General features: G+C 54.4%; 3 protein-coding genes across 3 annotated transcripts; all 3 read left to right on the forward strand.

Moving 5' to 3' along the window:
- Positions 1 to 6,085: 6,085 nt before the first annotated feature.
- Positions 6,086 to 8,941, forward strand: LOC142088950 (protocadherin gamma-A10-like). Its single transcript, XM_075164826.1, has 2 exons — positions 6,086 to 8,515; positions 8,828 to 8,941. Exons 1-2 carry the CDS (start codon positions 6,086 to 6,088, stop codon positions 8,939 to 8,941), a joined length of 2,544 nt encoding a protein of 847 aa, XP_075020927.1.
- Positions 8,942 to 11,448: 2,507 nt separating this feature from the next.
- Positions 11,449 to 13,965, forward strand: LOC142088951 (protocadherin gamma-B1-like). Its single transcript, XM_075164827.1, has one exon. The coding sequence runs from the start codon at positions 11,449 to 11,451 to the stop codon at positions 13,963 to 13,965; it is 2,517 nt and encodes an 838-aa protein (XP_075020928.1).
- Positions 13,966 to 16,520: 2,555 nt separating this feature from the next.
- On the forward strand, positions 16,521 to 19,494 carry LOC142088952 (protocadherin gamma-A10-like). The gene is made up of 3 exons (XM_075164829.1): positions 16,521 to 18,941; positions 19,031 to 19,088; positions 19,337 to 19,494. The coding sequence occupies exons 1-3, from the start codon at positions 16,521 to 16,523 to the stop codon at positions 19,492 to 19,494; spliced, it is 2,637 nt and encodes an 878-aa protein (XP_075020930.1).
- Positions 19,495 to 20,866: the final 1,372 nt, after the last annotated feature.

Genomic DNA, 20,866 nt, shown 5'->3' on the forward strand with positions numbered 1-20,866 from the left:
TGAGGGCACCTTGCCTACTGAAATTCAAAAGGTAATTTGTGATAATGCAACTAAATTTGAAAGGGAATTCCAATCGTGGTGACATCGGACCCCACTAACAGTAAAGTCACAGCTTTTGTCTTGACAATACAAAATGCTTTGGCATACACTGTGTAACCAATCATTGCGCTGGGATTAAATCACAATGGAATTGTACTCTATCCGTTAGAACATAGAGTATGGTCCCAACAAAATAGGAATAAATGGCAAACTATTAATGTGGATGCATGTGTTGTACGGGAACAACAAGGATTTATTTGTGAAGTCAATACTATCAAGGCCCAAGACATTTGTCTTGACACTGAACAAAATATTTGTCATTTTGAAATACACCCTGATAAGACGCCTAAAACTGTACTTACATATGTTGGAAATGGATGTGTTTGTCTGAGCACACTTTGTGATTCTATACTTACAGACAACATCACTGTGGAGACCTATAATCACTCAGATATCTGTATTTGTAATTTCACCAAAATTATGGGATGCGACTTTGACTATTCAGCTCCCACTACAACCCATCAGCTGCTACAATTGAACTATACATCTTACCAATATTTGCTACCTACCGCCGTTGGAATGAATCTTATGTTGGTAAGAAAACTGATGACCTGAGTCAAGTGCTACAATGAATTCTAAATCACAGACAAAAAACTCTGATTGCCATACATCATGATGCAGAAAAGATACACCATGTCCTAGAAAGAGTGAAGAAGGATGGATAACATCACTGGTGGGACACCTTATTTGGATGGTCACCAAATGCAACAGGGACCTTGAATCGACTTTTACACCCTATTGTAATTTTACTAATTTGTGTTGTATTATGCTTGCTGTTAAACATTATTTTATATGTCAGAGCATGGAGGATGGCTAGACAGGTAGCACTGTTACCAAAACCTCCTCGCATATATAACATTGCTTAATCACATTTAACAAAACTGTACTGATTAGGTAAACCAACAAAAAATTTCCCCCAAATTGCAATTGGAATATGACATTGATCTGTTTATAGGCACAGAGGCAAGAGGCGACCACACCGCCACTCTGTGAGAAAGAGATGGATTGACTTTAGTCACGGGGTGGATTGTGGTGGTGCATTTCCCCCTTCCCCTGGGCCACTCTACAATCTCAGGAACTCCTGTTAGGCCTTAGCCATTGAGTAACGAATTGGGCGGTTGAGCGTCCCTTGACCATACCAGGCACTCTTGCATGGCTAAAGTGGGGAGCAACGCTGATCATACCAGGAACACCGGCTACCTGATCAAGGTAGGGAACAAGACTGTGGAATAATTCGTCATCCCTAACAGCCCTGAAGCATTCCCTACCTGGATCATAGCTCAAGTGGAACAATACCATGGTTACTGTGGAACAATACCATAATTACTATCCCAGATCACTCCGGATAGTGGCCAGGATGGAAATTATGACTAAAGCAAATCATCTTGCAAACCTATATACAGTAGTCCTAAGTGAGACCCTTTGAGCTCTCCTGGACCACAGCAGGCTGTGCCCAGAGTCTCCCTCTGAGTGGGATGCCTCCCGGAGTTCGCAAACTCTTGAGTTTGTGATATTCGGTGGACTGTTGGAACCTGGGATGAAACACTCCTTGGCTGAGGCACTCCTCAGGGCTTAACCCTTCACCTGTTGAGAAATGCCAAGACATTTAATGTGAGTGCTTCATGAGACTCAAGGGGAATTTTTAACAGGTATACCTTTATAAATTTATCTAGCTTTAGGCCTTTATGAATTTATCTAGCTTTGGGCCGTTATGTGTGAATTGATCTAGATCTCATGTGTGTGTTTGTGTGTATTGATTTAGATAACCAATAATAAGCACAATCTGTAATCAAGTAACTTCAGTAATTGTAGTAAACTTGATTAGCTCGCTTTGTAACTGTTAAATTAGTCAATGATTAAGTGCTGTCAAAATCTATGATCTACCTTAAAACTGTGAATGAACTTTAAATTGCTGCTAAACACATATAACCCCTTAGGCATAAACCATTGACCAGGTCTCAGACTAGATCCAGCCGCACCTAGACTCTTCTCTGAGAAGGAGTTTAGAAAGCAAGGGTGTCTACTCTGAAACTCATGACTCAACGGGAGGGTCTTCCTTATCCTTTTGTCCTCAATCTCTGCACAAATCATTCCAACATAATTCTGACATGATTTTCCTATGTATACTTAATCCAGGTAATGAGTAATAGAGTTTTGCCATCGAATTCTGTTAAGTCGCACTTTTATAAATTTCTATTAAAATCACGTTTGCTGATACCTTTGCCAGTGATTCTTTAAGTGGCCTCAAAACCACTCATTCGCAACACAAGATCCTTGAGACCATCGAGTCCAACCATTAATATAACACTAACACTACAAAGTCCACCACTAAACCATTCCCTAAGTGCCATATCCAGGGATGGTGACTCAACCACTTCCCTGGGCAGCCTGTGCCAATGCTTGACAATCCTTTTGGTGAAGAAATGTTTCCTAATATCCAATCTAAACCTGCCCTGGTGCAACTTGAGGCCATTTCCTCTCGTCCCATCACTTGTTACTTGGGAAAAGAGACCGACACCCGCCTCCTTACAGCCTCCTTTCAGGCACAGGCCAGTGCTGTCCTGTGCTGTCCTGCGCTGCACAAATCCTGTGGCAGCAGGATGAACTCAGCTCATTGTAACCCAGGAACCTGCAGGCAGCTCCCACTTGGTACTGGTGGGAAAGCCCGCTGCGAGCAAGTAGTCCTCATGCAAACTTCTTTTACTGTGGCAGTAGAAATGGTGAATAGAATTGGTGTCTTGCAGGGGAGTCCCATAAATGGCTTGAATGACTGAAACGGGGGCACTCTGTCTTTTCCATGACCGGGGTCTGCATGGCATGCTGTGTGTGGCTGGAGTCCTGTGTGAAGCTGCTCTGCTCAGGGTTCTCCGCATCTAAAGGGACGTAGGATTATCTGTGCTAATCTCTTCCAATAGTGTGAGTTATAACAGAGTTGTAAGCGACATCTTAGAGCGTCGGCGTGTCTCTCTAACTAAGATCACAAAGAACCAGGACCTCCTGGTGTAAAAGTGCTGCTTCTCGGGTCATTCCAGCTGGAGGGTCTGGGTGTCTGATGCAGTTCGTAACTAGATGGTTTATTAGGGTTTGTACCCTCGGAGAGGGGGAGGCTGCTTCCTGCACTGGAGGGCCTGAACACACTGCTGAACTTTCCCGAGGGGCTTGTCGGAGGATCCCTTTAGGAAGGATAACTTCTTAGGCCAGGTAACAGACAGCCCTACCAGAGGGGATGCGTTTCTGGACCTGTTGGTCACCAAGTGAGCTGATCAGAGACAAGCTAATCAGCTAATCAGAGACAAGAGTCGAGATTGGAGGCAACCTGGGCTGCGGTGATCATGCACTGGTGGAGTTCGCTGTCCTGAGGGATATGGGACAGGTGAAGAGTAAAGTCAGGTCCCTGAAAGCAAACTTGCAGCTGTTCAAGGAGTTAGTCAATGTGACCCCCTGGGAAACTGCCTTCAGGGACAAAGGAGCAGAACAGAGCTGGCAGATCTTTAAGGACGCTCTCCACAGAGCGCAAGAGCTCTCAATCCCCATGTGTAAGAAACCAGGAAAGGAAGGCAAGAAACTGGCATGACCGAGTGAAGACTTGCTGGTCAAACTAAGGGGGAAGAAGGAAAGGCACAGGCAGTGGAAGGAAAGGCACAGGCAGTGGAAGCAGGGAAAGGTATCCTGGGAAGAGTACAGGGACGTTGCCTGGTTGTGTAGGGATGGGGTCAGGAAGACCAAAGCGCAGCTGGAGCACAAAGATTAATAAAAAGAGCTTCTATAGATGTGCCAGGCAGAAAAGGAAGGTCAGAGAAAGTGTACCCTCCCTGATGAACACGACTGGCAAACTGGTAACAAGAGATGCGGAGAAGGCTGAGGTATTTGACAACTCTTTTGCCTCCATTTTCTCTGGCAATCTCTCTTCCCACACCTATTGAGTGGATGGACCTCAAGGCAGTTACTGGGAGAGCAAAGTCCCTCCCCCTGTAAGAGAAGATCAGGTTCAAGACCACCTGGGGAACCTGAACATACATAAGTCTCTGAGACCTGACCAGACGCATCTGAGGGTCCTGAGGGAATTGGCTGATGCAGTTGCCAAGCCACTTTCCATGACATTTGAAAAGTCATGGCAGTCAGGTGAAGTCCCCGGTGACTGGAAAAAGGGGAACATTGCACCCATTTTTAAAAAGGGTAGAAAGGAGGACCCTGGGAACTACCAACCTGTCAGCCTCACCTCTGTGCCTGGGAAGATCATGGAACAGATCCTCCTAGAAGCTATGCTAAGGCACGTGGAGGACAGGGAAGTGATTCGAGACAGCCAACAAGGGCAAGTCTTGCCTGAGCAACCTAGTGGCCTTCTATGATGGAGTGACTACATCAGTGGACAAGGGAATGTTACCTATCTAGACTTCTGTAAGGCCCTTGACACGGTCCCCCACAACATCCTTCTCTCTCAATTGGAGACAGATGGGATTTAATGGATGGACTATTTGGTGGATAAGGAATTGGCTGGATGGTTGCATCCACAGAGTAGTGGTCAACGGTTCAATGTCTGGATGGAGATTAGTGACCAGTGGTGTCCCTCAGGGGTCCTTATGGGGACCAGTACTGTTTAATGTCTTCATCAATGACATAGACAGTGGGATCAAGTGCACCCTCAGCACATTTGCAGGTGACACCAAGCTGGGTGGTGAGGTTGACACACCTGAGGATGGGATGCCATTCAGAGGGACCTGGACAAGCTTGGGAAGTTGGCCCATGTGAACCTCATAAGGTTCAACAAGACCAAGTGTAAGGTCCTGCACCTGAGTCGGGGCAACCCCCGGATTCAATACAGACTGGGGGATGAAGGGACGGAGAGCAGCCTTGCCGAGAAGGACTTGGGGGTACTGGTGGATGAAAAATTGGATATGAGCCAGCAATGTGCACTCGCAACCAGAAAGCCAACCATACCCCAGACTGCATCACCAGCAGCATAGCCAGCAGGTCAAGGGAGGTGATTCTGCCCCTCTACTCTGCACTGGTGAGACCCCACCTGAAGCACTGCATCGAGCTCTGGTGTCCTCAGCACAAGAAAGACATGGACCTGTTGGAGTGGGTCCAGAGGAGGGCCAGAAAAATGATCAGAGGGATGGAACACCTCTCCTATGAGGAAAGGCTGAGAGATTGGGGTTGTTAAGCCTAGAGAAGAGAAGACTCTGGGGAGTCATTATTGCAGCCTTTCAATATTGAAAGGGGGCTTACAAGAAAGATGGGGACAATTTTTTTAATAGGGCCTGTAGCGATAGGACAAGGGGTAATGGTTTTAAACTAAAAGAGGGTAGATTCAGACTAGATATAAGGAAGAAAATTTTTACCATGAGGGTGGTGAAACACTGGCACAGGTTGCCCAGAGAGGTTGTTGATGCCCCATCCCTGGAAACATTCAAGGTCAGGTTGGACAGGGTTCTGAGTCACCTGATCTAGTTGAAGATGTCCCTGCTCATAGCAGGGGGGTTGAGCTAGATGACCTTTAAAGGTCCCTTCCAACCCAAACCATTCCATGATTCTATGATTCTAAGATTCTATTCTATCATTCTATGAAGCAATGCGGTGGGCAGGCCTTGTCAGAGAGACGATCCTGCATGCATGCATATCCCATGAATCTGGAAGCACTGTTACCAAGGATGATCCAAGCGCGGGGCTGCAGCAGGTGCTGTTGGCTGAGCAGGAGGGAGCAGCCGGCCGGGAGGAAGGCCGCTTCCCAGCGCCAGAGCGCTGCAGTTGCTATCTGCGCCTGCGAGTGCCGCTGTCGGCTCGCGATGGGCCGAGAGGCGGCCGGCGGCCGCCGAAACAACGGCGAGAGAGCCGCGGGGCTGCAAGGTCCGAGCCCGGAGCACCGCGGTGGGAGTGAGCCGAGCCGGGCTGCTCGGGGGAAGGCTCGGCGGGAGGAGCGCGGAGACAGCGGTGACCCGCAGCCCGACTCCGGTGGGCAGAGGGGCGAGCGGGCAGCTGCTTTGCGATGGCGGAGAGAGGAGGGCGCTGGGGCCGGCGGGAGCGAGCCCTGCTGTGGTGCGTCCTGGTGGCGGCGTGGGAGGCGGCGTGGGGGCAGCTGCGCTACTCGCTTCCCGAGGAGATGCCGAAGGGCTCGTTCGTGGGCGACGTGGCCAAGGACCTGGGGCTGGAGCTGCCGGCGCTCCGCGACCACGGCGGCGCCCGCGTTTTCGACACAGGTAGGACGCAGTACTTTTTTTTGGACATGCAAAACGGCCACTTATCTACCAAGGAGCGGGTAGACAGAGAGGAGATATGCGCAGCTGTTGCTAAATGCTCTCTAAATTTTGAGATTCTTGTAAAAAATCCAATGAAGCTTTACAGAGGGGAGGTAGAAATACTGGATATTAATGATAATTCGCCGAGTTTCCCGGTAAGGAACAGCGTCTTAGAAATCAGCGAGTATACTGCACCAGGCACGCGTTTCCCGCTGGAGAAAGCTCAAGATCCCGACATAGGAGTGAACTCTTTACAGAATTACGAGTGTAGCGGGAGCAATTATTTCTCCTTGGACGTGAAAAACGGAGATGACGGTGTGAAATATCCGGAATTAATATTGGTGAAATCTTTGGATCGAGAACAGCAGGCTACTCATAATTTGATCCTTACAGCCACAGACAGTGGGAGCCCTGTGAAATCGGGATCGACCACAATCCAAATCATTGTGTTAGATGGAAATGACAACGCTCCGGAATTTACTGAGCCCGTTTATAAGGTGACCGTGAGAGAAGACGTGGCCGTGGGAAGTCGGGTGTTGCGGGTGACAGCGACTGACAGAGACGAGGGGCCAAATGCCGAGGTGAAGTATTCGTTCTTTAAAATCCCAGAGAAGTTCGACAAGACTTTTAAGTTGGATCCGGGAAGTGGAGAAATTGAGGTAACAGAGAAGCTGAATTTCGAGGAACAACAGTTCTACGAATTGAATGTGCAAGCCCGGGACGCGGGCGGACTATCGTCCCACAGTAAGGTTCTCATCAAGGTCACTGATGTGAACAACCACGTCCCCGAGATTGTCATTATGTCTGTGTTCAGTCCGGTCCCAGAAGATACACCGCTGGGGACGGTCATCGCAATTTTCAACGTCCAAGATAGGGACTCGGGGGCGAACGGCCAGGTGCGGTGCAGCATCGCCGAGCACCTCCCGTTCCGCCTGGAGAAGTCGTTTGATAATTACTACAGCGTGGTGACTGCCGAGGAGCTGGACCGGGAGGAGGTGGCGGAGTACAACGTGACGGTGCGGGCGGCGGACGGCGGGTCGCCGGCGCTGTGGAGCAGCGCGGTGCTGGCGCTGCGCGTGCTGGACGTGAACGACAACGCGCCGGTGTTCGCGGAGGCGCGCTACAGCGCCCGGCTGGCCGAGAACAACGCGGCGGGCGCGCTGGTGCTGACGGTGCGGGCGACGGACGCGGACTGGGGGCAGAACGCGCGCGTGCGGTACCGGCTGTCGGAGGGGCGGGTGCGGGGCGCGCCGCTCTCGTCCTACGTGTCGGTGCAGGCGGAGACGGGCGCGCTGTACGCGCTGCGCTCCTTCGACTACGAGGAGGTGCGCGAGGTTGGGCTGTGGGTGCGGGCGGAGGACGGCGGCGCGCCGGCGCGGAGCAGCAACGTGTCGGTGCGGCTCGTGATCGTGGACGAGAACGACAACGCGCCGCAGGTGCTGTACCCGCCGCCGGCGGCGGGCGCGGGCTGGGCGGGCGTGGAGCTGGCGCCGCGCTCGGCGGAGCCCGGGGCGCTGGTGGCCAAGGTGGTGGCGGTGGACGCGGACGCGGGGCAGAACGCGTGGCTGTCGTACGAGCTGGCCAAGGCGACGGAGCCGGGGCTGTTCCGCGTGGGGCTGCACAGCGGCGAGGTGCGCACGGCGCGCTCCCCGCTGGCCCGCGACGCGGCGCGGCAGAGCCTGGTGGTGGTGGTGAAGGACCACGGGCGGCCGGCGCTGTCGGCCACGGCCACGCTGACGGTGGTGCTGGCCGAGAGCGTGGCCGAGCTGCTGTGGGAGCTGGGCAGCGCGGCGGCGGCGGCGCCGGGCGAGCCGGCCGGCAGCCTGACGCGGTGGCTGGTGGTGGCCGTGGCGGCCGTGTCGTGCCTCTTCCTCGCCTTCCTGCTGCTGCTGCTGGCGCTGCGCCTGCGGCGCTGGCGCCGCTCGCAGCTGCTGCCGGCGGGCAGCGGCGCCCTGCGCGGCGTGCCGGCCTCGCACTTCGTGGGCATCGACGGCGTCCGCGCCTTCCTGCACTCCTACTCGCACGAGGTGTCGCTCACCGCCGACTCGCGCAAGAGCCAGCTCCGCTTGTCGGGCGGCAGCTGCTGCGACACCCTCCCGGCCCGGCCGCCGGCTGAGGCTTCAGGTGATATCCCTACGGGAGGTCACGTTGCCGAGAGTGGTGGCCACATTTCCTTTCAGGTACGTTAATTTTTTTTAACCTTCTTTTGCGTACGCCGTGCTTAGGATTCTTCGGTGCTTAGGACATTTCTGAGTTGACGGTTCCTAGTCTTGAAAATCACGTTTTACGATGGTCACCAGGTCGTGAATGTCATCTCCCGAACGTGTGCTGGGTCTGCTCTGTATGTTTTATGTGCCATGTTCTGTACCGGCTGGGCAGAGCTCATCATATCTAGCTTTCTCTGAGGCTGGAAGGTTCCGTTACATGTGCAACTGAACAAGGAAATTTTGATCTCTACGTCTTCCTCTGACATTTTCGGAAAATTGTTTAAGTACTTCCTAGTACCCAGTTCCCAGAATTTCATTGCCAACCCCTGTGTCAGTTCTCAAATTCGGGTAGAATTGGGCAACATTGTACCCCGAAAGCCAACATCTCTGAAGTCCTAGGTTACTTGGAAATTGCCTTCAAGAAATGCAGTCCCATGTAAGGACACTCAAAGTTCTACGAATAGATTCGTATTACATTGTGAAAAATTCCTCTGATATCCTATCGAGTTTTTTCCCACTGCTGGGCTTCGTTACTTAACCTTTGGATTCGATACAAATGTAATTGTCGATTAGTGTACAGGCGTAGACATCGAAATAGAGTATATTTTCTAGAATACAGATGGAAAATATTTTAAAACAAGGTATGATTCATCACAGTCTGTTTGTCGTACGTCTAATGTCAGAATGCGAGTTAATCTAAGAATATACAATATTTTACTCCTTGGTTTCCTTATAATATTAAAACATTTTTTCCTGCCAAACATGCCATTCTGTTCTGAAAGCACAGAATTGCTGTCTTGGAAGCAGCCTGCCTTATTTCCTCCATTATTGATCTTTCATCATGGATTGAACAGGCTTTTAGGACTTCAGGAATATAATTAATGAATAATATTATCTTGCTCTATTGTCTGCTATTCTGCTATTTAAGTTGGTGATACATTGCATCGTTGCATTTTAAACAAAATAAGCTAGTGGCACATAAAAATGACTGTTTTCAAGTTGAGAGAAAATCATACTGTAAGGTTCCCGGTGAAGGTCCGCACAGATTTTTTGTGCTGATCTTAAGTCTTGCAAAAATATTGTGACTTTGAACTGCTGCTTTTGTGTGTGGTGGGAATGTAAGGTAAGACATAACCTTATGCTTCACATGAACTAACCTTGTGGTCATTACTCCTTTCTACTGCCATCCATCAGACACAAACTCACATGCGATATGCATGTGGGAAGAAAATGTTTCCCTCTCTGATGCAGGCTGCGTCCTCCTGGGACTTAACTGTGCTGTAGCCCGCAGGCTCGGGTACAAGGGGGAAGAGAAAAATCCTGGGACTAGGAGACATCAATCTCCGCTTGGAAACAGTGATTTGGAGGGTGTTTCGGTGTGTGAAGATGCATGAAAATGTGTGTCTGTGTTGCGATAGGCAATTCTCGCTATATAGGAGGCAGTGAATTGACCCCGACATGTTTCAGCAGAGTCCCCCCGTCCCTATATAAATATCCACATTCTTCTCTCGACCTCATATAGAGATGGCCACATGCTTGCTACCTCTTGACTTCTGAAACACTCAAATTCATACCAACTTCTCGTTCTGATGGGATATTAATTTGTTACCGTGAGTTGTGTATAGGTGCAGCTGGAAGAAAAGAAACTGTCCTCCACTGGACGAATGGCCAGAGCTAGCAGGAAAACATATTTTCTAACGACACCTTACTGAGAAGGGGAGGAGGACTTCACATTGGCATCTACAGAGACTCAGCGCTAGTGTATATGTGAGAGCTACTGCACCGGGTAGGGAGTGTGGAGGATTTTCTAACCGTTTCTTGTCTTCTGCAGAAAGGACTGTGGTGATACAGCTTTCTTTCAGGTCTTTTTTTTCCCTTCACCGTAAGAGAAACGAGATTTTAATGTACAGGTGAGATACAACGGCTTTTCATGAGGGTGGGATCTGTCTGTTTTGTTTTGGCTTGTTCAAGCAAGAGTAACCGCCATCGACATTTGCCAGAAAATATTCTTGAGGTTTGAGTCCCGCTGCAGTAACGGCCGGCTTAGGAGATAGGACGTGGTTTGTCAGAGACACAGACAGAAGAAATTCGGGGTTGGGTTGTATGGCACTGATACGATGATGCTGGGTTTTGAATGTCGAAAGAGATGGGATCCGGTAGGTCTGGTGTGACCTCTGTGGTTTTCTCAGTGGCTGGGATTCCCGGCTTTGCTCGTCCATCAGCGATCACCGTTCAAAGCGGGAAAGCTGAGTGCTAGCTCGGGATCTCCCAACTATCGAAAATAAAACCACTATCTACAGTGCCTCAGCGTTCGTCCCGCCCTGCCATTTCTCTCACGGTGATGAGGAGATGGCAGCGGGGACACGCCCGCGCCCTCACCCTAGAGACCAGTAAGGTCACTGTGTGGCAGAGATAGAGATCCTGCCCAACATCCTCCGAGCAATGGGGGAGGGTTTGTCTTGCGGAATACTTGCAAGTGTAAGCAATCCAGACAATGGGAATTCCTACATGCACCGTTTCAGCACAGATACAAGTTTTCTGTTTCGCTACTGACAACCTCTGTACTTTCCAACCCGCGTGTGAGTGCGATTTAAGGGCGTGCGGAGCCGGACCTTCGGGCTGTTCTCTTCCTCTCGGACTCTGCGGTTCTCAGGCACGGACTCAGGGTGTCACTGTTGGCCAAGGCGCAGAAGCGGCTCCGCCGCCGGCTCCTCCCCGGCCCCGGCGCCCGCGCAGTGCCGCTCCACACGGAGCAGAACGGAGAGAAGAGCAGGAACTGCCCGACTCATCCCGTCCTCCGACCGGCAACTGGGATTTCGTGTATTTATTTCTCTCAGGTACCAATTCAGCTTCTCGGAAAGCCTGACTTAAAATCGTCTGCAGAATACGCTTCAGCAAAGCCGAGAATGGAGGTCCGACCAGCAGCGCAGGGCCGGGCAGCCGCCGGGCGGGTCGCGCTGCTGGCCGTGCTGCTGCCGGTGTGCTGCCGGTCGGCGGCGGAGAGGATCCGCTACGCCATCCCCGAGGAGCTGGGCAGAGGCTCGCTGGTAGGGCCACTGGCGCGGGACCTGGGGCTGAGCCCGGCGGAGCTGCCGGCGCGCAAGCTGCGGATAGTCTCTGGTGACGAAAAGCAATACTTCACTCTCGGGGAAGATAGTAATAATCTGCGGGTAAACGAGAGGATAGACCGAGAGGGCATCTGCGGGGCCGTGTCGCCCTGTGTCCTCAGTTTGGAGGCAGTCGTGGAAAACCCTTTCAATATATTTCATGTAAGCGTTACTATCCAGGATATCAATGACAATGCGCCGCAGTTTGACAGAGAATTTGTTGCCATAGAAATGATTGAGTCCACGCCTCCTGGGGCCAGGTTCCCACTGAGCAGTGGCAGAGACCCCGACATTGGGGCGAACTCATTACAAAACTACCAACTTACCCCCAACCCGCTCTTCTCCCTTGTAATGAGGGAGAGTCCCGATGGGACGAAGCAGCCGGAATTAGTGCTGGAGAAAAGCTTAGATCGAGAAAAACAGAGAAATCACCATTTGATACTGATGGCCATGGATGGCGGGGATCCAGTTCGATCCGGAACCGCCCAGATTAATATTAACGTGACTGACGCAAATGACAATCCGCCGGTATTCACCAAAGAGATCTACAAGGTTCGACTGCTGGAAAACCTGCCAGAGGGCTCCTTGGCTTTTCAGGTCAAAGCTACTGACGGCGACGAAGGTACAAATGCAGAAATTACCTACTCTTTCAGTGACATCACAAACAGTGCTCGCCAGCTCTTCACTCTGGACTCCAGGACAGGGGACGTGAAGGTTACAGGCCCCTTAGATTATGAAGAAGGGAAATATTACGAAGCGACTGTTGAAGGCAAGGACGGGGGCGGGCTTAGTGCGCACGCCAAAGTGCACGTAGACATTCTAGACGTGAACGACAACGCGCCAACCCTTTCCCTCCTGCCTATCTTAAACCCGATACCGGAAGACTCCGTCCCGAGCACGGTTGTAGCTGTGATCAATGTCCGTGACAGAGACTCGGGGGATAACGGAGAAGTGACCTGCAACATCGACGGCGATTTGCCTTTCAGATTAGAACCGTCATCAGAGAACACCTACAAACTAATAATAGCCAGTGCCCTGGACAGAGAAAAGGTCTCCGCTTACAATATTACCATCACTGCCAGGGACCGGGGCAGCCCGGCGCTGTCCAGCCGCGCGGCGCTGGTGCTGGAGGTGTCGGACGTGAACGACAACGCGCCGGTGTTCGAGGAGGCCGCCTACAGCGCCTATGTGGCGGAGAACAACGCGGCGGGCGCGCCGGTGCTGCGCGTGCGCGCGCGGGACGCGGACGCGGGCGCCAACGGGCGCGTGAGCTACTGGCTGGCGGGCGGCAGCGCGGGCGCGGCGGGCGCGGCGGCGTACGTGTCGGTGGAGGCGCGGAGCGGCGCGGTGTACGCGCAGCGCTCCTTCGACTACGAGCAGTGCCGCGAGTTCGCGGTGGCGGTGCGGGCGCAGGACGGCGGGGCGCCGGCGCGGAGCTCGACGGCGACGGTGCGCGTCTTCGTGCTGGACCGCAACGACAACGCGCCGCGGGTGCTGTGGCCGGCGGCGGGCGCGGGAGCGGCGGGGAGCGCGGGGGCGGCGGGCGCGGCGGCGGGCGCGGCGGCGGCGCCGTTCGAGGTGGTGCCGCGGTCGGCCGCGGCCGGGTACCTGGTGGCCAAGGTGGTGGCGGTGGACGCGGACGCGGGGCGCAACGCGTGGCTGTCGTACGAGCTGGTGCAGGCGGCGGAGCCGGCGCTGTTCCGCGTGGGGCTGCACAGCGGCGAGGTGCGGACGGCGCGGGCCGTGTCGGAGCGGGACGCGGCGAAGCAGCGGCTGGTGGCCGTGGTGAAGGACCACGGGCAGCCGGCGCTGTCGGCCACGGCCACGCTGCACGTGGTGCTGGCCGAGAGCTTGCAGGAGGCGCTGCCGGAGCTGAGCGAGCGGGCGGCGGGCGCCGACTCGCCGGCGGAGCTGCAGTTCTACCTGGTGCTGGCGCTGGCGCTCCTCTCCGCCCTGTTCCTGCTGAGCGTGGCGCTGGCCGTGCTGGCGCGGGTGCGCCGGGCCGGGCCGCCCGCCGTCCTGCGCTGCCTGGGCGCGCAGCGCTTCTCCGTGGCCGGCGCCGCCTTCCCGGCCGACTTCTGCGAGGGCACCTTGCCCTACTCCTACAACCTGTGCGTGGCGCCGGGCCGCGCCGTCGCCGAGGGCGCTTGGCTGCCGCCGCCGCCGCCGCTGCCCAGCCTGCCGGCAGAGGAGCTTATGGGCGGGGAGCCCTGCGGGAAGCGGAGCCCGAGCAGCAGCGCCGGCGCGGGAGAGCCGCCCGCGGACCCCGACGCACTGCAGGTCTGTAAGTCCGCGCGCTCTCGCTCTTTTCCTTGAGCCTTTCTGAAGCACCGTCCCTATCCCGCTGTTTTTTTCCCGGGTGGTGTGGATGGGGAGTGCTGGTCCGTGTCTCCATGAAGTAATGAAGAAAGGAACGGGTATCCCCCTTCCACTCCGAGCAGGCAGCTAGCGGCGGCAGTTCGTGGTCCTTCGCTGGTCACAGGTTCAGCTGAGAGCTTTTGACTACAACCCTCGTATGAGTTAGTAACGGTGAACGCGGTAAATTAATGACTGTGCATGACAGAGTCGGGAAAATGTGATGGACTCTTGGTGTGGGAGATTTTTCCTCCCTGATCGTTTTTTTCCCAAACCTATTTACTTGGACCTGGTTGATGGCTGGATGCAAAACCTTTGCTTAATGCTGTTTCCCAAAGGAAAAGTGCGTGTGGCTCCATGAATGGAGAAGTTACAGATTGTTCCTCCCTAATGAATATTCCCCTCTCCAGAAATGGCAGCATTAATGGAACGGGTAAATTTTATCCAGGCATGATTTTTCCGAGTTCATTGTGCAGTTATTGTTCATTTCTTTTTCCTGGGTGGTAGTTCCCTCGTTTACCGTTCCTGATCTGTCTTTCATACACAGGCGAAGGTGTAGAATGGGATCTCAAGAAAAAAAAACATCGCCTTTTGTATTTCAAAGCCTGTCTTCTTTTCCTATCCCCTTTTCCCAAAGAGAGGTGCTTGGAGCTGGTTGATCGCTTAGACAGGGGAATACTGAACCGAGGAGTTCAGTCCCTCAGCCACTTTTTGCAATAGTTGTTGCGCCTGCCTGCTTTACCAGGAGAGGCTATTTCCATCCTGAGAACATATCTGAAATGACAAGGAGAAACGCAAAATGACAGCAGTTAGGCACTTGAAAAAAGTCCATTTGCACATTTACAAATGGTCCGCATGGTTTAGAATGTGCAGTTGTACTTGTCTTCTCCTGCCGTCCTACAGTATTTTGTTGAAAAGGTGTCCTACCAACATGAAGATTCAAGGATTAGATGACTACTTTACTAACAAGCATCACTCCTTTACACCGAAAGAAAATGAAAGCCCCTTCCTGGTGGTTCAAGCTATCGAATTACTTCGATACACATGTAAATGTGTATAAACTATAGAAACCTTAAATTAATGTGGGCTATTAAAAAGGGAAATCACACGTTAAAGTCCTTCAAATTTCCATTTCCATTATTAGCTGTATCTTTAATGCAATGCAATTGCTCTCGTCCAGTTCAAAAAGACTGTTGAGAATAGACGAATATCGGGAAAATAGGCGCATAAGAAAAATTTGAAGAAAACAAATTCTGTCGGATGGCTGCAGTCACCCCCATTTTGCTAGTGTGGGCCACAAGACGGGCACAGAAGGAAAGGCAGGTGTATCCTGTATCCTGCCTATATTGTTTTTCTTCTTGCAAAGCCATTTTCCGCGCAGTTTGCGGGGAGCTGAGCAGATGATTCTGGCCAGGTTCACTGCAGGTGCTTCCTGCCTCCTGGGTAGTTGTAGTACAATCAGTGCGAAGTGATGAAGTGACCTGTAGCCTGAAACGGGGGTGGGTGGGAGAGAATGATTTTCGAGCAGTAGGGGAACCTCCTCCTGTACTGTGTTCCCAGGAAGGTCTTCTGGGGAGAAATCCCTGAGCCCGTGGCAGGTGCCTGAGCAACCCTACCTCCTCCTCAGGAGCTGTACGGGCTTAGGGGGCTTAGATTCTCCGTTGATTGGCCCCACCTCCTTCAGCCATAAATGTCTGATCTCAGTCAGCGGTCGTGGAGTAGTTAATTTAGACGGTGTTCCGTGTGAACTGAAGCATTTAAAGAAATGTTCCTGCTGCCTCGGTTAATGAACCTGATGTCTCTGGTTCTCCGGGCGTGTGTGAATACCACGTTTGTATTTTAGAGCCCGTTTTCTTTTCCTATCCTTGTACCTATCATTCAAGCATGATTGCTACAAAAGTTCGTGGTGGGAATTGTGGTTTTGGACTAGTGGGAAAAGACTCGAAATATTCTGCACGTTAAAATAAGAAAACTTATTTTACTTGACATATATCAGCGTTACCACTTCATTTTTCCCGTGCAGCAGAAATACCACGCCCACGGGAGGAGTGTTATTTCTTTCTGGCTGGCATCGCCTCGAGGATCAAAGAAGAGGTGGGCTCGGGAAAAGGCCGCGCAGGAGGTCACCGCTGGACGGGCCCCGCTGTCTCCGTGGCGACGGTGCCGTCCCCGCGAGCTGTCCGTGGGAAAGGCAGGGCGGGCAGCGCTGGGCAGCGCTCGGTGCCTGCAGTGCCGGGAGGAGGCTGCGGGCGCCGCTGTTGACCGAGGAGGAGCGAGAGGAAGGCCGGAGCGCTGCAGGCAGCCCCGCCCGCTGCGGCCCGGCTCGCTCGCTCGCTCGCTGGCTGGCTCGGCGGCCGGGCGGAGGGACCGGCGGCAGCGGCCGGCAGCGTCGAGCCGGAGCGGCAGCGGGAGCCGGAGCGGGAGCCGGGTCGGCGGAGCCGGAGCTGGAGCCGGGTCGGCAGTGGGCGGCGGGGAGCTGCCGGCTGTGGTGCGGCGCCGGCGGGGCCACGGCGGCGATGTGCGCGGCGGGGAGGCGCTGGGGCCGGCGGGAGCGAGCCCTGCTGTGGTGCGTCCTGGTGGCGGCGTGGGAGGCGGCGTGGGGGCAGCTGCGCTACTCGCTTCCCGAGGAGATGCCGAAGGGCTCGTTCGTGGGCGACGTGGCCAAGGACCTGGGGCTGGAGCTGCCGGCGCTCCGCGACAGCGGCGTCCGCGTTGTCTCCGAAGGTAGGACGCAGTATTTCGCTCTGCACGGGAAGACGGGACATTTAGTGACGGCGGAGAGGATAGACAGAGAGCAGCTGTGCCGGCTGGTGGAGCAATGCGTGCTGCGCTGTGAGGTGATAGTGGAGGGGGAAATGCAGGTTTACGGAATCGAAGTGGAGATCACGGACATTAACGACAACGCGCCGAGCTTCCGAGAGGCAGAAACGGAGCTGAGAATGAGCGAGACGACAGCCCCGGGGACGCGGTTTCCCCTGCGGGATGCGCAGGACCCGGACGTTGGCCGGAATTCTGTGCAGAGCTACGCGCTGAGCGGCGACGAGCACTTCTCGCTGGCCGTGCAGGCGGGCCCCGGCGGGGATCAGCGTCCCGAGCTGGTGCTGGCGAAGGCGCTGGACCGGGAGGAGGCGGTGTTTCACGAGCTGGTGCTGAGGGCGAGCGACGGCGGAGAGCCGGCGCGGACGGGCACGGCGCGAATCCGCGTGGCGGTGCTGGACGCGAACGATAACGCGCCCGTGTTCAGCCAGGAGGAGTACAGGGTGCGCGTGCCGGAGGACGTGCCCGTGGGCTCCGCCCTCGTCACCCTCACGGCCACCGACGCCGACGAGGGGCTGAACGGGGACGTCAAATACAGTTTCCATAAACTTTCAGAACGTGCATCCGAAATTTTTTACCTACACTCCGAGACAGGGGAAATATCCGTTAAAGACGATTTGGACTTTGAGGAAATCTCCTCACATGAACTGGAGGTGCAGGCACGGGACGGAGGAGAGCTTTTCGACACGGCGAAAGTCGCGATCTCGGTGACAGACGTGAACGACAACGCGCCCGAGATTTCGGTGCGGTCGGCGCTGAGCGCGATCTCTGAGGACGCGCCGTCGGGGACAGTGGTGGCCCTGCTGCACGTGCAGGACCGGGACTCGGGGGCGAACGGCGAGGTGCGGTGCTCGCTGGACGGGGGCGTCCCATTCCGGCTGGAGAAGTCCTTCGAGGACTACTACCGCGTGGTGACGGCGAGGGAGCTGGACCGGGAGGAGGTGGCGGAGTACAACGTGACGGTGCGGGCGGCGGACGGCGGGTCGCCGGCGCTGTGGAGCAGCGCGGTGCTGGCGCTGCGCGTGCTGGACGTGAACGACAACGCGCCGGTGTTCGCGGAGGCGCGCTACAGCGCCCGGCTGGCCGAGAACAACGCGGCGGGCGCGCTGGTGCTGACGGTGCGGGCGACGGACGCGGACTGGGGGCAGAACGCGCGCGTGCGGTACCGGCTGTCGGAGGGGCGGGTGCGGGGCGCGCCGCTCTCGTCCTACGTGTCGGTGCAGGCGGAGACGGGCGCGCTGTACGCGCTGCGCTCCTTCGACTACGAGGAGGTGCGCGAGGTGGGGCTGTGGGTGCGGGCGGAGGACGGCGGCGCGCCGGCGCGGAGCAGCAACGTGTCGGTGCGGCTCGTGATCGTGGACGAGAACGACAACGCGCCGCAGGTGCTGTACCCGCCGGCGGCGGCGGCGGCGGCGGCGGCGGCGGGCGCGGGCTGGGCGGGCGTGGAGCTGGCGCCGCGCTCGGCGGAGCCCGGGGCGCTGGTGGCCAAGGTGGTGGCGGTGGACGCGGACGCGGGGCAGAACGCGTGGCTGTCGTACGAGCTGGCCAAGGCGACGGAGCCGGGGCTGTTCCGCGTGGGGCTGCACAGCGGCGAGGTGCGCACGGCGCGCTCCCCGCTGGCCCGCGACGCGGCGCGGCAGAGCCTGGTGGTGGTGGTGAAGGACCACGGGCGGCCGGCGCTGTCGGCCACGGCCACGCTGACGGTGGTGCTGGCCGAGAGCGTGGCCGAGCTGCTGTGGGAGCTGGGCAGCGCGGCGGCGGCGCCGGGCGAGCCGGCCGGCAGCCTGACGCGGTGGCTGGTGGTGGCCGTGGCGGCCGTGTCGTGCCTCTTCCTCGCCTTCCTGCTGCTGCTGCTGGCGCTGCGCCTGCGGCGCTGGCGCCGCTCGCAGCTGCTGCCGGCGGGCAGCGGCGCCCTGCGCGGCGTGCCGGCCTCGCACTTCGTGGGCATCGACGGCGTCCGCGCCTTCCTGCACTCCTACTCGCACGAGGTGTCGCTCACCGCCGACTCGCGCAAGAGCCAGCTCCGCTTGTCGGGCGGCAGCTGCTGCGACACCCTCCCGGCCCGGCCGCCACCCGACGAGCCCGCGCCGCTGCTCGGGGAGGACCCTGCCGCTGCCCCGGTGAGTTCCTCTGCCGAGGCTTTCCTGCCTTGCCTTTCTTGCTAGTCTGGGATTTTTCTCTTTCCGTTACCTTTTGTCTGTGCATGCAGGTAAGGCGAGGCACAGCTTCGCGTACAGAGACGCTGTTTGTTGGTGCTTATTGCTCACGTAGGGCCGTAGCTGTATCTTTCATTCAGCGTTCAGCTTGATGTGGAAGACAGGAGAAGTGAGGGTTCTTCCTGCCCTGTCCTGTTTTTGTAAGGGGGAGTAGATGTAGTAGTAGAAGAGGCGCACACGTGTGGAGCGGTGCACGTATTTTAAAGAGGGGGGATTCCTCCTTTGCTGAAATTCTGCCCCCAGTCTGTGCAGGAGAACCTTGCAGAGCAATGCACCTCCCGTTTTGGTGTGCTTCCAAGACTTGATAATGGTGCATGTTATAGAGAAAGGTCTGGGCAACTGGCCCTTTGATGACATGCACTTGCAAATTATGAGGGTCAAACACCATGCAAATTGTGAAGGGCTGGAGATGCGAGTCATGAGAGCTGTGCGTGAGGGGCTGTTGAAGGACACATGAGCTATGCTTTGCTCCTTTCCCTGTTCAGTGTAATGTGAGGTTTGGCTTCCCAAGTAAATTTGGCCTGAGACATGTTACTCCGGCCACAGTGGGAGCCCTGGGAGGTTCCTCCTGTGTGTTTGCAGGTTGTCGTGATGTTTTTAACTAACAGCTTAATTACATACTTACGAGAAATGCCATAATGGGATCTTTGGGAAGAGCGAACTGTGTATTTGTTACATACTAAATACCTGAATTATGTACCTATGCTACGTGCCATAATCTAGAAGAGTATGCGATGATCCCTTCCATTCTGCATGTGTTAACTTCTTGCCTTGATTGTTGTGATCATCTGAAGGTGAGCCATTGTCTCTGATAATGTGTGGAAGATCACATCTGTTCCATTTGTCTGACTGTCCTTTATGTGTGCCTTTCATGTTTCCAGCTGTAAAGAGAAAGACTTTCATAGACGTCTTTCCTTAAAATGTCACTGGAAGAAATGGTCTTGCTTGTCACATACACCTGGTGAGAAGTCAACTCTTATCCATGGTAAGGAGAAGTTGTCTGAGCAACTTTTCTTTGGGTGGAGTCTCTCTGCAAATGATGAAGATCATTGACAGCCATGCAATCTGTGAAGTGGTAGAGGAGGGTCTTAGGGGTGCTGCGTGTAAGGAGGTGCTGGTGGAGACACGACATGTTTTGTCGATTCCCAGGGTTTATTGCTGGCCTACATAAAATGAGATTGAAGGTGTCTTATTTTTGGATATCCCACTGCTCAGATTTCAACTGATGTTTCCTGTGAATGGTGGTTGTTAGGCATAGATGTAAAGTTTGTATTAGTGTGGTAGTGTAACGTATCTTCCCAGTTGCCCATGTGCTGAAGAAGGATGTTACCTTTGAGCTGATACTTTGATGACTGGATCTTTAATTAGCTCCATATTGCTCATGGCCTTTAGAACTTTTTATTTTTCTTTAAATTATATGGGATGAGCAGAAAAGTCTCTTTGCATGCATCCATGTTACAATGCTTGGATTCTGACAAGTTGTGTGTACACCATTTCTTTCAATGGTGTCTGTCTGCAGAGGCAGCTTTCCTGTCGCGTGATATTTGGCAGGGTGAAGAGTTCTGCCTGTCCAGAGACAGGGCAGCTGGAAGAGTTCGCCGTGGTACAGTTTGAAATAACGAAAAGGATGGTGTAAATGTTCAGTTTGTCAGTTGTTAGATGAAGCCCACAGTTATGGTTCCACGCATTTTCTTTCTTTCATTGTCCAGACAAATTACTTTGAGGAACTATGGCCATGGTCTGTGGTGTGAGCTTCTGTGTGAACCTCTTGTGGACTTGTTAGCAACTAGATACCTTCTCTGTGTATGTACTCCAGTTGACACAATCTG

This window comes from Calonectris borealis, chromosome 15 (assembly GCF_964195595.1).
Source record: "Calonectris borealis chromosome 15, bCalBor7.hap1.2, whole genome shotgun sequence".
NCBI lineage: Eukaryota > Metazoa > Chordata > Aves > Procellariiformes > Procellariidae > Calonectris > Calonectris borealis.